The 15425-nt window shown below is 44.6% G+C and overlaps 2 protein-coding genes across 10 annotated transcripts in view; one reads left to right on the top strand and one right to left on the bottom strand.

The window, feature by feature from the left end:
* Positions 1 to 15425, bottom strand: part of CYRIB (CYFIP related Rac1 interactor B) — a 146081-nt gene that overhangs the window by 58628 nt on the left and 72028 nt on the right. For 4 of the 9 annotated variants that reach the window (XM_055125510.1, XM_055125507.1, XM_055125506.1 and 1 more), the window contains exon 3: positions 2258 to 2348. The exons of 2 other annotated variants lie outside the window; for them this stretch is intronic. The gene's annotated coding sequence lies outside the window, so the exon portion shown is untranslated. Of the gene's footprint in view, positions 1 to 2257; positions 2349 to 9951; positions 10092 to 15425 lie in introns of those variants that run through there. 3 more of the 9 variants (XM_055125509.1, XM_055125514.1, XM_055125511.1) reach the window with 3 other exon arrangements.
* Positions 6736 to 11013, top strand: LOC129401688 (homeobox protein Hox-D9-like). Its single transcript, XM_055124469.1, has 3 exons — positions 6736 to 6784; positions 9900 to 10201; positions 10522 to 11013. The coding sequence occupies exons 1-3, from the start codon at positions 6736 to 6738 to the stop codon at positions 10624 to 10626; spliced, it is 456 nt and encodes a 151-aa protein (XP_054980444.1). The 3' UTR covers positions 10627 to 11013.

Below are 15425 nucleotides of genomic sequence, written 5' to 3'. Positions count from 1 at the left end.
CCTCTCAAACAAATCGATGAGCAACGGGATGACAGTGACAGTGATTGGGAGAGGGAGAAGGAGAGACGGTTCAAGGGGCTGGAGTACAAGAGGAAACCCCCAAAGGGATCTCAAGACCACCCCACCAAACCAAAAAGTACATACTGGGTTCCAACTGCAAGAAAGATACTAAGACCAGAGTGGGGTGGTTACCCCCAAGCAGCTTGGAGAATCTCCAAGTGCTTGATGCTGGACTGAATCAAACACTCAGTTCCCTCCCACATGCACTCCAGCCCTGTGAGCCATCTCCCAGGCTCCAAAAGCGTCTATATTTTATTCAGATTTACTGTGGTATGTACACTGTACATATGCTGGGAATAAAATATTTCCTAGTTCTTTTGGGAATAGTGGCTGGGGGCTACATTCGGCTCAGGGACTAGGGGGACTACTCCCTGGAGTGATGTACTGGGCCACAAGAACCAGGGGCTCCCCATATAAAGCACACACTTCCATCCTTTGAGCAATCAGTGTGGGATTCCCCCCCACCCTGCGCCACGCCCCTCCGGGAGGGGGTCCTCCCAAGAGTATTCAGCAGCCTCTTCCCAGCGGTGCAAAGCTAAGGCCCAAGGATACAGACCTGCTCACAGGGCCCAAGGACATACATCTGTTCAGGGCGTGAAGTGCCAGGGACCACTAGGGCAACCAGGGATGTTCAGGAACCTCCACGGCTACACCTGGATGCACTGGGGTTTGAGAGGGGGAATGTGGGGCCAAATATAAAACTCCTGACTTGCTGAACTGTCTCAGTCGCAAAAAAGGTCTTTTTATTTTTTAATGTGGCACAAGCAGAGGTGCCCATTGTCCTTTGCTCTATGTTTTCAAGAACAGCTGAGTAACAGAGAGACTTAAAAGATAAATATGTCTCCCTCTGAGCAAGGGACAGGCACACTTACTGCACAGTACAATAAATATGTAACGTATCCTTTCAGAGAAAAGGCAGGCATCTTCTTTCTGCTCAGTATAACAGATATGAATTCCAAGCTGGAGGGGTGAGGGGGAACCTGAGGACACTGGTGGCAGCAAATGTACATGGGAGAAGGGACAGGTGTTGGAACATTGTATGACTGAAACCCAATCATTAATAACTTTGTAGCTGGTTATCTCATGATGGTTCAATAAAAAAAAAGGAAAAAATCTGAGTTCCCTGGTACACTGTTATTGGAAATATTAACTGATATAGTTATATTTAATAAGTAGAAACATGAAAATTAATCAAAAAATTAAGAATAGTTATGGCTATTCCACTTCTGGAAAGATATCACAAAAACACTCATTCAAATACACACACACAGACACACACAAACTGATTCCCATGTTCTTGACAATATTACTCATAAAGGCCAAAGCAAGAGTCAGAAACAACCTAACTGCATATTGACAGATAAGTGAATAAGAATGCACTATGCGCACGCGCGCGTGTGTGTTTGTGTTTGTGTGTGTGTGTGTATTGGAATATTATCAGCTATAAAAAGAAAAAGGTTAAATTTCACCATCTGCAACAACATGGATAGAAAGAGAAGGTATTATACTTTTTGACTATAAGAAAAGTTGTGCTTACCAAAAAGGGGGGAACGGTAAATCTGATGAAACGAGTCAACTATATAAAAGTGGATAAAAATTAGACTTCTGATTGTGAACATAATGTAGTAAAATACACAAATGCTGATTTACAGAGCCATATATTTAAACCCTATTATTTGAACAGTTCACTTAATGTGGCAGGAACCACATGGTCCCCGATTACTACCAGGAGTGATCCCTGAGCATAGAGCCAAGAGTACAACCTGAACATCAACAAGTGAAGCACAAAAATTAAACCCACATCCACTCCAAAAATAGAAAGTGAACTGTAAGATACAGATTAAAATCAGTAACCCAAATGGTGTCTTGGTGCTCATTCCCTTTAAAACGCAACATGACTATGACCGAGCCAAGGAATTCCCAAAGCTAAAATAGACTGGGTAAGTAATAACAACCTTGGTGCCAAAACAGAGCTTGATTTTAGATGAACCAAAACATTAAAAGTTCCTTTGAATGAACTCTAAGGAAGCAAATGAAAATAAAGTGCACGCAGGGCTAGGTTACTCGTATAATCAGTGTTGCTCTCTCCTCTTTATTTCCCCTTTCTACCTCAGACTCCTGATTTACAGTAAAAAAATGGCAAATTATGGAGTTGAGGCCTCCCTGACCCCGAAGAGGGACAGAAGACCATACATACCTTCTGAGACTCACCAGGGAACTTCAGCAAGGGACTCAAAAGTATACAATTCTCTGGGATCTAGAGACCCAGGTCACCATCCAATCTGATCCTACAAAGGGAAAAGACATCCAGATTCAGCTAATCAAGTTCCGGTAGAATTTGCCATGGGGAAGGACACAAAATGTAATTTGTGGGGGTGGGACACTTTAGCCCAATTCAATGTTCTGTTGTTATTGTCTCCACATCCCAACCCTGAAGAGGTGTGTTAGAGGGTCGTACTTCTGCAAATTGTAAATAATGCCAAGGAGTCACCTAGTCAAGGAAGACTACAAATAGAAAAGTGCTACTATCTTAGCGCCCCCAAGCCCTAAAGGCTGTTTTGAGTCCTAAATTTCTGTAACTGCTGATTTTTAGGCTCTTGGACTAACAGGAGGCAGCCCCTAGGAGTTTCAGGCTCTGCCTGCAGGACACAGCTATCTGGCATGCTCCTTCTGAAAAGCAGCTGTTACCCCGCCACTAAGGGTTCTGTGGATACAGAATGCCTCACGAATGGAGGCCTCCTGAGTATCTAGTATGATATTCCTACTTAGAGAGGATTAGGTACACTGACCAAAAGATTCTGACTTTGGGTCAATTCACGTAGAAAACCAACTAATATTTGAGAATACAGCAGCTCTGCCTTAGTCCTTACTTAACATCTCGACTTCCACTGAGTCCTTTGGGGAAACTTACTTACTACTTGGATCACTGGAAGCATATCACTGGTTCAACTGAGTCCACCTCAAGGAAATCAGCAAATCACAGATATAGCATCATCTCTCCATTGTCAATGTGAGTACCAATCACTGCCAAGTTTTCCTAGACTTTAGCAACAGAACTCTGAACTTGCTTCCCTATGATTAATCTACTTTACCGTCAATTGGTTCTCCAAAATCTGTCAGAACAATGTTTTGAAAGAATAAACTTGAGAACTTCACTCTCCACACTTAAAATTCTATATCCCTACTGCCTGAAGTCCAAATTTGGCTGACCTGAATTTAATAAAGATTCTCAGTAGGTAATACTGATCTGAATTTAATAATATGATTCTCAGTAGGTAAAGGGATATACATGCCAACCTTTCAGTACTTGTATTGCAAAACAACAGGAGGAAAAAGGGAAGGAGGAGGAAGAAGAGGAAGAGGAGGGCCTACCATAAAAGGGGAAGGTGATGGGAGGGAAACTGGGAACACTGGTGATGGGAAATGTACACTGGTGAAGGGATGGGTGTTGGAACATTGTATGACTGAAACCCAATCATGAGCAACTTTGTAACTATGATTCAATTTTTAAAAAATAAAATTAAAAAATTGGGGCTGGAGTGATAGCACAGCGGGTAGGGCGTTTGCCTTGCACGCGGCCGACCCGGGTTCGAATCCCAGCATCCCATATGGTCCCCTGAGCACCGCCAGGAGTAATTCCTGAGTGCAGAGCCAGGAGTAACCCCTGTGCATCGCCGGGTGTGACCCAAAAAGCAAAAAAAAAAATAAATAAATAAATAAAATTAAATTAAAAAATAATAATGATCATGATTCAGGCAATCAGTCCTAGTTTGCTTATGTGTTCCTTTTCCACTTTACATTTTACATTATTGGCACATAAAACTAGTCGTAATTCTAAGATGTGTGTGATCTCTCACTTTAGGCTTCAACTTCTCCCTCTTCCTATTATCATTCTCCCTGTGGCCTAGTCCACTTTCCACTCTCCAGATGACATCACAGCATGGAATTTTATCTTGACACAAAAGATCAAGTACCTATAGAACACACTGCACAAAATTCAAATTGTTCTCTTTTCTCTATCTTCTATTTTACTCTAAGGAGGGAACACTAACACTAATTAGGGTACAATTCATATACCAATTACTACATCACATGTCAAAGAAATAAGTGACCAATAGAAAGTCACTGAACTTAAAAATTTATTACTTTAATAAAACTTTATTCCACCATCCCTATAACATAGTATTAAAGACAATGTTTCACAAAAGCATTGTGAGGCACATAACAGAAACACTATTATTTCCATTTTAAAATCTGAGGCTAGGGAGAGCAATGGCCCAGTGAGTAGGGCACTTGCTTGCATGCAGATGACCTGGATTCAACCCCGCATATCACATATAATGTCCCAAGCACAGGCAGAAGTGATCCCTGATCACAGAGCCAGGAATAAGTCCTGAACACCTCTGGGTGTTGCTCTGAAAACAAAAACTAAAATCTGAACATCTTCACTATTACACAAGGGCAAATCAGAACACAAATACAGCATTTTTGGCCATCCATACAAAAACTTTTACAATGCATAGACATACAAGGAAGAATCAACAAAATACAAAAGCCTTTTCTTTTCATGACCTAGTCAATTTCTCATTTCATTTAAATTACTGGGTTCAAAACTCTATTACCTTAAGAACAGAAAAATGGCATACATAACCCCAAACAATAATATCCAGATTATGCCAAATTTTTTTTATAACAAGTGTCTTCTGAAATTGACTTAAACCTAAACTAGTATTCAGTAATTTGGATTATCTGAGAATTTACCTGTATCAGTCTAGGGTTTAATACATACCAGACATCATGCACTAAAGAATACATCAAATGAGATTACTTAAGTGGCAAGAAAATAACTGTACAGGATTGAAAACTTTCTGGCATCACACAAAAGCACCGCAGAACATCATCTTTCAAAACAGCTACAAATATACACCTTGCGTTAAATCAATTTAAACAAAATCACCCAATACCTTTGTAAACAGTTATTTTCACATATGGTAGCAGTGTCAGAAAGTGTCACAAGAACTGTATTAAAAGAAACAACTTTCTGAGAATGAATTCCTTATTTAAAAAGCTTTACAAATAACACTTATTTGCATTCTGATATATTTGCATGCGTGGGAAGGGTGAAGCTACAGTTAGTGAACAAGACATTATAAATTTTGTATGCGCTCACCAGAGAGTAGAGAGTAAGTGAACATCATCCTGTGTGGCAAATAAAAAAAAAATTGACATTTGCCACGTAAAAGTACACAAACAAAATATACAAACCACAGAACCTCAAAGTGGTACTTTGTTGAAAAGGTAACACTACAGGTCAAAGAAATTTAGGTTCAAATACTAACCTACCTTATCCTACTTACAAGCACATACTTTAGCAAATTACTTAAGGCAATCTAAGTCTGACTTTCCTAATGCTAATCAGAATTTAACTAGCAACTAATCTACACCTCGCAGAGTTGTCATAAAACTAACCTAATGTATAGGGGATCTGGCAATAGGAGCCAAGACCCAGCTTTTAGTTACTATGTCATCTTAGTCACATAATCTGATACACTGACAAGTGAGAAACATACCTACCTTAATTAACTGGATAAGGGCTAGGCACTTTTACTGTAAGCACTAAGCATCTTTTTTTAGGGGGAAGAGGGTGCAGAGAAGGGGAACTGTTTGGGCCCCAGTTTGGGAACTGTTTGGGCCTTAGGGCTTACTACTGGCTCTGAGCTCAGGGATCATTCCTGGTGAGGCTCTGAGGACCATATGGGATAACTGGGACAGAACCAGGGGTAGCCACATGCAAGGCAAGTACCTCATTTGCTGTATTATCTCTCCAGCTTCAACAGTAAGCATCTTTAACCATTATTTGGCAAAGCAGTAAGCAGTAAGCACTAAGTCTAAATTAGTATTACCATTATCACCACTACTGAAATCACAATATTGGATAATCCCTTCCATTTCAGCTACACGATAAAATATTCCTTGAAAAATTAACCTTATATAATAATAAACGATGAACTCTCATATCCAGAAGTTTTTATGCTCGCTTTTAGAAACTCTGAAAGCACAATAAATTGAACTGTCGATTGCTCATAAATGCTGCCAAGATATATGTATCAAATATCCATTTTCTAAGGGTACAAATCCGCTTGATAAAGCAAAATACAAACTACAATGTCTATTGTTCTTTCTCTCCCAAAGACTTCAAAGCAATTTAAATAATCAAATATAGCAAGCTTACAAATACACAAGCTACCTGGGTGCAAATCGACGTCTTTCCTCAAAACTTTTGCCACAGAATTACAAAAATGATGCCAATCAAAAAACTCAATCTTTATATTCATTCAATTATTCAAAACCATTTACTGAGAATAGAAATGGAGAGGACAGGTATCAAGACATTTGTCTTGTGGCCAGATATCCTTAGTTCAGTCCCCAGCACTACCAGTGATCCCCTGAGCACCACCAGGCATGAGCCCCGAGAACAGAGTCAGGTGTGGCCCCAAAACAAAGAGGGACCAGAGAGGTAGTCCAATGGGTTAAGGTACTTGCCTTAACATGGCGGCCAACTAGGGCTGGATTCCTAGTACCACCAGGAGTAATCCATGAGCACAGAGCTGAGAGTAAGCTTTGAGTACTGCAAGAGATGGCCCAAAACCAAAAAAAGGAAAAACGAAAATAAACATGTATGGAGAATCTCCTGTGTACCAGACAAGCACTGTGCTGAATTCTGGTAAAAGGAAAAAAGAAGAGAGAAAAACATAAGAGAGGGCAAACACTAACAACATAATTAAATATTTCCAAATGTTAAACAGTGAAAGAGAAAATTATAGGCTCTAATAACTGGGTGCATCAATACTTAATGAGTTAAATAACTTCATATAAGTGACAGCTGACTTTCCTTCCCCTGAGGAGACTGTAGCACTGTAGCCCCTTTGTTCATCGATTTGCTCAAGTGGGTACCAGTAACGTTTCCATTGCGAGATTTGTTGTTACTGTTTTTGGCAAATTGAATATGCCACAGGTAGCTTCCCAGGCTCTGCCGTGCCTAAGGAGACTATGATAAAATAAAATAAGCATCCCTCTTTATCCCTCAATTATTAATCTGTTTCAAGTATAAGCCAAATAATCTCAAATGACACGACTAACATGTAATTTGATCACTGGGGGCACAATAAAGAAAAATGTTAAGTGTGACTTAAAAGCTACCTATCAAAATAATTAGGTGCGTTTTTGTCTGCACCTAAAATTATATTTTTGCTGGGACAACTAGAATTAATAGAGTAACAATGCCTTCCTTCAGTCAAATCCTTCTTAGAAGAGAAAAATCTAGAATCTACCCAGTAATCAAGTATCTAGAATTTCTCCCATCTATCCTACATTTCACAAAGCAAAAGTTTCCTCTGAGCAGGGATAGAATTGTTAGTTTTAAGGAAATTTTTTAAATATTATGTAACCAAACTGTTACCCCTAAAAAAGGTCGTCTTGACAATGAGTTTAAGAAATCTTCCTATCCAGGGGAAACGGTAGTACAGCAGGTCCAGCATTTGCCCTGCACGCGGCTGATGCGTTTTCCATCCCAGCATCCCAGACGGTCAGTCAAGCATCACCAGGAGTAATTCCTGAGTGCAGAGCAAGGAGTATGCCCTAAGCATCGCTGGGCGTGACTCAAAACGCCAAAAAGAAAAATAGGGGAAAGAAAGAAGAAATCTTCCTATAAGGGGCCGGAATGGTGGTACAGAGGTAAGGTCTGTCTTGCATGCAGCCAACTCAATTCCACGCTCAAGTATCCCATCTCGTGCCCTGGAGCCACGCCAGGACTGCGCCCTTAGTGCAGAGTCAAAATGGCCCCAAAATAAAATTTGTTTAAATTTTTTGAAAAACAGAATTTCCCTGTGTAAAGCAGTTATCCCAACTCTTAGAAAACTTCCTATGAAAGCAGTTATCCAAAACCTTAGCTTTCCAGCAGGAATAGAGAAGATGCCATTAAAAATGGTAGGAACTATACAGAGATTTATAGATATATATGTATATACATATATATGTACATACATGTCACTAAGCAGTAGGTTTGTTTCAGTACTAAGACCTTTCTCTGGGGTTCATTACCATTGATGATAAAAGTCAAGAAATTGCCTCCTTTCATTTCATGAATGCTGATACAGGCAGTTCTAGTCAACTGCAACCACTTTACAAGCGGACTATCCAGTAGGTCCCAATTTCTTTCACACTCTAAACACAAAATTTCTGTTTCTACTATTAATTAAAAAATTAAAAAGACGACAGCACTTTTCTGGAAGGAAATTGGCCTAAAAGATCTGCAGGAAGTCCCTAAACGTCCCTAAATGCCCGAGTGATTAAAATTTAGATAAAGCACTCCTCTAAAGTATCAGTCTACCCAACTGCCTAAACTATACAAGCTGGCCAACTACACACTTTCCAGGTAAAGATTCGGGAGTTTTAAAAAAGATAGCAAAGGACAAATTTACTGGGGGTAAGGAGGGGTGGGGGGGGGGGGGGAGAATGTAGACTGATTCCAAAAGTCTTGGGTCTTATCCAAAACACTTGGTGGTACTGCAAGAACTCAGACATTCCATCAATTCCATCAAGTATTCCGCACACCGGGGGACACTCAATAACTGTTGTTGACAGATAAGATAATCGCAACAGCAAACAGTATTAACAGGTAATGCTGTAAATCGGTCTCGGAACAGGAATCTGGAGTTCAGACGAGTAACAGTCTGCCCCAATTTTACATTCAGAAGTAGGGGGAGAAGGGGGGAGAGAGGGAGAGGAGAGGAGAGAGAGGAGGTAAAAGAGGGAGAGAGGAGGGTAAGAGAGGGAGAGGGAGAGGGGTCGGGAAGAGAAAGAGAGGGGGTGACAGGGAGGAAGAGAAAGGTGAGGAGAGAGAGAGAGAGACAGAGAGAGACAGAGAGAATCTGGTATGGCCCCAAACTGCAGGCAGATATACACGGAGACACACAGGAGCCCCAGGAAGGGCCACTTACACGAGTCTGACAGTCCTATAGATTGGGGGCGATTCCAGCCAGCAGAAACTGCGTTTTGGAACTGTACTAGGACCACACCCTGGGCTCGGGAGAACTTTGGACTTGAAATTCAAAGAGCATGCAAAGGTGCACACGCGGCAGCACACGGACAGGGGCAGGGTCGGGGGGGGGGGGGGGGGCCCTGCACAGGTGAGGCTAGGGTCGTGGTGGGGGTCGGTGTCGGCGGGGCGAGGCGTGGCGGAGTCACGAGAGCGAGAAGGGGGTGTGGTGTGGACCGAGGGGCCGGGGCCGAGAGACCGGCACGCGGCGGGCAGAGGGCGGCGGGGGCGGCGGCTGGTCACGGGCAGGGGCGGCGGCGGGCGGCGGGATTCCGGGCGCGAGCGGAAGGCAGGGGCGGAAGAAAGGGAGAGCGATGCGAATGAATGGGCGCCGGGCGGGCCGGCGGGGGCGGGGCGGGGGGCGCCCGCCGAGGGGGGAGCGAGGGGTGGGCCCGAGAGCGAGCGAGCGAGCGAGAGACCGTGTGTGTAAGGGGAGGGGGTGGGACAGGAGGAAGCTCCGGGTCGCAGCGCCCACTAATGAGGGGGAGAGGGGTGGGCTGTGTGTGTGTGTGTGTGTGTGTGTGTGTGTGTGTGTGTGTGTGTGCAGCGCCCGCTAATGGGGGAGATCGGGGTGGGCCGTGTGTGTGTGTGTGTGTGTGTGCAGCGCCCGCTAATGGGGGAGATCGGGGTGGGCCGTGTGTGTGTGTGTGTGTGTGTGTGTGTGTGTGTGTAGGGGGGGGGGCAGGAGGAAGCTCCGGGTCGCGGCGCGCCCCTCCGCCACCAAAATGGGGTCGCGGCGCAGGCTCGGCGGGAGGGAGGCGAGGGAAGGGTGGAAAGGGGAAAAAACCGCTCACCCTCCGCCCGAGCGTCCGGGCGCTCGCAGACGCGCTCCTCCGCCCCTCCTCTGGCCTCGGCGGCGGCGCAGCGGCGCTAGGGGGAGCCCCGGGCCCGGAGCGGGGCGGCGGCGGCGGCCCGACCGGGAGCCCCTCCGCACCTGCCCCTGCGGCGGAGCGGCGACGAGAGCCGGCGGCGGCGGCGGCGGCGGCAGCGGTGGCGGCGAGCAGCGGCTCCGAGCGGGGAGGGCAAGTGACCCGGATGTACAGGGTAACGCGAGCAGGGGGAGGGGGGAATGCCAGGAAGTGAGGGCGCCGCGGACCTGTCCGGCCTTGCGCATGCGCCAGGCGCCCGACCCGCAAGGTAAATCCTCGGGCCGCCCCTCCCCGCCGCCTCTTCCCACGCCCCTCCCCCGAGGGGGCGGGGCAAGGCCGGAGACAGGTGGTCGCGCGGGCGGGGAGGTGGGGGCGGGGGAGAGAGGAAGGGGGCGCGGCCACGCCCGCCGCCTTCCCGCCCTTAAAGGGGCAACACCTAGGCGCTGGGTCGCTTTCTAGGGTGGCTCGGGCACCTCCCGCCTTCTCCTTCTGCAGAGAGTGAAAACGAAGCGTCGCGCAGGGGGCGAAGACCTGCCACGGCTTAGAGAATCGGAAATAGCCAAGACTGGGAACTCGGAACCCAAAAAGCCCGAGCACTGAGTGTTTGCTGAACTCTTGAGAGTGGGCACATCCCACCGTCTTCTGGATCTGGGTTGGCTAGGTTAGAACTGGCTAGGAGGCAGTGTTCGCTTTCCCCAGCCCGCCCGGGCCAGGTACTGAGCCCGTCCCTTGGGAGGTGAGCAAGGCAGATGCGTTTGGCAGGCAAGAGCCAAGAGGTGCACCGTTATCGCCTGCGATGGTATCGTGGAAGCGCCCTTGGGAGGCGTTTAAATGAGCAGTCTAAGAACAGAAATCTGGCGCCACTTGAGACTTGTACCATGCCACGCATAGCGCTTGCAGATAAATTAATTTTTTTTTTCTGGAGTCTGCTCTCAATAGAAATGTCGAGTGAGCAAAAATAAATAAATAAATAAAAACCCAACTTGGATGTGACAGCGGGAAAAGCCTCTTCATTATTTATTTTCCTAGCTCTGTTCACCGTTCAAACATAAATGATTACTACTAAACAGAACATTCTAACTAATTCGCTCATCCTAATCCTATCATGAAACGTTCAGATTTTTTTTTCCCCCGGGGATTAACACTGAAGTAAAAATAATTACACTGTTACCTCTCTCTAGGGGTTGTTACCTCTGGAAATTAACATGGAAAATTATTACAATGTTACCCCTCCCCCCCATTTTTAGTTTGCTAATAATGGAAGTAAATGGTTCTAAGTATTTTGGAAACAAGGGACCTACTGAAAAAAGTCTAATGAAAGAATGGATTTTCCTGCCCTGGAAAGTTTGATACAACTTCCAAGGATTTGTGGATCTAGAGAACCGGTGACCTTTTTTTTTCAAGACATATACAATCCTCAGACTTTTACCTTATCATACTTAAAGATGATGTTGGGGCAGGGGACAGGTAGGGCATTTGTCTTGCACATAGCTGACAGGGATTCGATCCCTAGCACACCACATGGTCCCCAGAGCCCTGCCAGGAGTGATCCCTGAACGCAGAGCCAGGAGTCAGCCTGAGCACCACTACTGGGTATAGCCAAAATTTTCAAAAATGATGTTGGAGCTCTCTACTATATTATAATCTTTATCTATTTCAAGTTAAACAAAACAAAGGGAGCCAATGTTTTGCATACCTGGATGCTAATAGAATGATCTCAAGAACTTAAGCGTATTACTGTAACACACCAACTTATGTTCTTAAATGATCTCTGGTCCATAGAAACCTACTGTTTGAGCCAAAGGTAGATAGAGTTCATGTACTTTAACAGCCCCATAGATAGGCCTTCTCACCCAGACATCCAACAAATGCAGAAATATCCTTAATTTATGAGCATTCAGTTTAGCGCAGAATTCTGCAACCATGAGGTACTCATTCTCATTGTCGGCAGGGTCTTCTACTCGCAAGGACCCTCTTCTTTTACACTTAACTGAATGGGGATGATGCCCATTTTATTTTATTTCTGGGGTGCAACACAGACAAGGGGGAGTTTCAGCTCATCAAAGAAATAGTGATGACAACAGAAATAGGATGAATTTCCTGGGTAAGGGTGAAAGAAATACACCTCCTTGGACTGTGGGAATAACCCAAGAACCCATGAGTAAACTCTATCACTACCCTGGTGGGACGCCTAGAAGAGGAAACAGGAACCACAACCCTGACAGAAATGCTGAGTGTATTTGTTTACGATTTCTGTCTTCACCATTCTGCATCAATGTAATCCCATCCCTGTTGGGGCCCAAGCTTTAAAAGTTCTCTCACTGTCATTGTCATCCCATTGCTCATCGATTTGCTCAAGCGGACACCAGTAACATCTCCATTGTGAGACTAGGTGTTACTGGTTTTGGCATATCAAATATGCCACGGGTAGCTTGCCAGGCTCTGTCATGCGGGCGAGATAATCTTGGTAGCTTTAAAAGTTATGTCAAAAAAATAAGAAGGATTTTTAAAAAGATGTTTACATAAAGTACTGTGCACTTAATTGTAATTTAATCAGTATGACTAGGGAACATTTTTTGGAATCCTTACTCAGTTCTAGGCACTATACTAAGTGCTTTATCTGCTTGTCTTCTTTTGCTTTTTACAACCAATTGCCTTGTCTGCTAGTATCACCTTGTTCATTGTTTAAGTGGAGTAAAGCAAAACCAAGGCTCAATACCAATACACCTCCTTTGGACCATGGGAATAACCCACGGTTATACGAGATATCCATAACTCAGACCCAATTGATTAGCTCCATAATTTTATCAGTTTCTCTGTGGACACTAACCTGACTGTCTGCTTTTGATACAGTCCAGTACTCTTTCAACCTTTATTCGTGTCAAAGCACACTGCTTCAGTTGGTATTTTTGGATCTGCACAACTATTTCCCAACACTTCATATTTCTACAGTGACAATTTATTATGGTGGCAGAACCTTTCATCATGGTGAAAGAGCCCCATTTCCTTCCATTGTGAAAGGCCCACACCCTATATCCCTGGTTTACCCTAGACTCATTTGGCTCAGGGCACTTTGCAAGGAATCCCTTAAGAAAGCAGAGTGAGCCTGTAGGGGAAGGGTACTGGGGGGTGGGGAAAGTGGCCTGAGGAGCCAGGGAAGCTGCAACTCCCCTGAGAGAGGCTGGGGCAATGGTGTTGTGCAAACTGCAAGGCAGTGGGAACAAACTTATCCACCATGGAATCCTGATGAGGCTTAACCCCACTCATCCACGCGTTCATGTGTTCATATATAATTCAGCAGTGCATGTTTGTGAAGCAGAGAACGGCAGCGCCAACCACCTCAGAGCCCTGGATAGAGCCGGGCCAGAGCCTGAAATCTGCTCTATAACTCATCTCTCAGAGAGGCTCAGTTTCCCTAGAGTTTGTTTTAGGAATTAACTAAAATGTGTGAAACACTTCAGGAACAGATTGTTTAGTTCTTGCTTTCAATTTTAATTCCCTTCCTGTGCTTTCTAGATTGTCACTTTTTTCTTGAAATTTTTGAGCAAACCTACTGATGCATGTCCCAAAGGTCGGAGCCTGGATCTGCCAAGAGAAAACTCGGTCCACTCATCTGCTCTCTTTAACCCTTCATTTCCGACCATAAAGCCGACAGAGAACCTATTTCACAGGGGCCCTATAAAGGGCTAGACAGGGAGAAACAACCAGTTCCCAAAGCCCTTTGCATAGATTGACTATGACTATTGTGAAGCCTTTGTTGTTTTCTTGTTTCCCCCATTAAAAAAAGAAAAGGGAAACAAAAAAAACTTTGACCTAAATTGCTTGGCTTATAATTACTGGGATCAAAAGATATAACATTGCTATGGTTCTTGATTTATTTCTATTGCCCAGTTGCCCTTAAGACTAGGCATACAAGTGTTTAAATACTTAAAGTTTTTGTTGCTTCCATAGACGGTCTTTTCAATCTAATTTTCAGGAAGGTAGCAGCTGCATTCCCCCTCCTCTTTACAGAATGAATGAATAAATGAATGTGTGAAGGAATGAATCCTGCATCTTTAAGGAAAGAGACGTTCCAAATATATCCATTATGCCCAGAATTTCGAGGCAAAGGTTAAGACGCCACTGAGGGAGACAGATGAATCCAAGAGAGGTCAAGGAGTCCCTGCCCAGGGCTCCTTGCTTGTCTGGCACCAAGGATGGCATCTGAGCTGCTACTCAAAACTAGGAATCAGGGGCTGCAAAGATAGCACAGCGGGTAAGGCATTTGCGTTGCACGTGGCCAACCTGGGTTCAATTCCCACATCCCATGTGGTCCCCCGAGCACCGCAAGGAGTAATTCCTGAGTGCATGAGCCAGGAGTAACTCTTGTGCAAAGCTGGGTGTAACCCAAAAAGCCAAAAAAAAAAAAAAAGAATCAAAGTCCAAGGCAGCAGCCATAACGTGTCCTTATGATCTTAATTGCCCAGTCACTAGGTCTATGACCCTGGGTCACAGTGCCAAACTTAGTACATTCTTCACTAGGGTGCAGCTCTAGTCCTTCTTTGCCCAGCTGGCAGAGTGGCCTTCGGGAAGGAAGCAGGATTGGGTAGCCTTGCACTGAGGGTCCTTCACCCTCCCCCAAGCATGCTTTCCTAGCCTCCACTGAGGCTGCCTCTCGAACTTCAAGGCCTTCATAACCTAGACTCAAAATGAGAATCAAAACCTCCCCTCCCCTTGCTCATTCCTTACCATGTCATTGGACTATAATCATTTTTTAATTTCTACCCTTAAATGGTTTTCACTTAAAAAAAAAAAACTTGTTAAAATGTCAGCTCCATGATGATCGAGGCTATCTTGCCCTCACCCAGGCCTATCACCTGTACCCACGAGGCTCCTAGTTAAAACCTCAATCAATACGGGGAGGGGCAAGAGAGAGCTCAATAATGCATGTGGAATTACTGGGTAAAACATGGGTGGGTCCTGGAATCCAGGGATAGTACATTGTTAGGGATAGCGAAGTAACTGTTTTCAAGCAGGAGGCCTCAATTCCGATCCCTGGCTCTACCCTACATGTAACAAGTACAATCCCACTAGCACTACTATTTGGGACACCTGCTGCTACACCCACATATGCACTCTCTGCACACTCTTGCCACAAACGTGCAAGGCACAACTAAACAGTGTGACCGGATGGCAATAATGACTGGGAATGATCACACTAGACAATATCTGAAGGTTAAAAGTAGGCAAAGAGATATTCTTGATAACCTTTCAGTATCAATATTGCAAACCACAATGCCCAAAAGGGGAGGGGGGAAGAGGAAGAGGAAAAAGAAAAAGAAGAGGAGGAGGAGGAGGAAAGAAACAAAAGAAAGAAAGAAAGAAAGAAAGAAAGAAAGAAAGAAAGAAAGAAAGAAAGA

Source organism: Sorex araneus, chromosome 2, assembly GCF_027595985.1.
Source record: "Sorex araneus isolate mSorAra2 chromosome 2, mSorAra2.pri, whole genome shotgun sequence".
Lineage (NCBI taxonomy): Eukaryota > Metazoa > Chordata > Mammalia > Eulipotyphla > Soricidae > Sorex > Sorex araneus.
This window is presented reverse-complemented; position numbering and strand designations above follow the sequence as displayed.

Excerpts from the sequence above, each read along its gene's own strand:
- LOC129401688 (XM_055124469.1), top strand. The coding sequence starts at position 6,736 with ATGTATGGAGAATCTCCTGTGTACCAGACAAGCACTGTGCTGAATTCT. Across the intron at positions 6,785-9,899 it reads AAGCACTGTGCTGAATTCTG|GCTCGGCGGGAGGGAGGCGA; the intron begins GTAAAAGGAAAA and ends GTCGCGGCGCAG. Across the intron at positions 10,202-10,521 it reads AAGTGACCCGGATGTACAGG|AGAGTGAAAACGAAGCGTCG; the intron begins GTAACGCGAGCA and ends CTCCTTCTGCAG.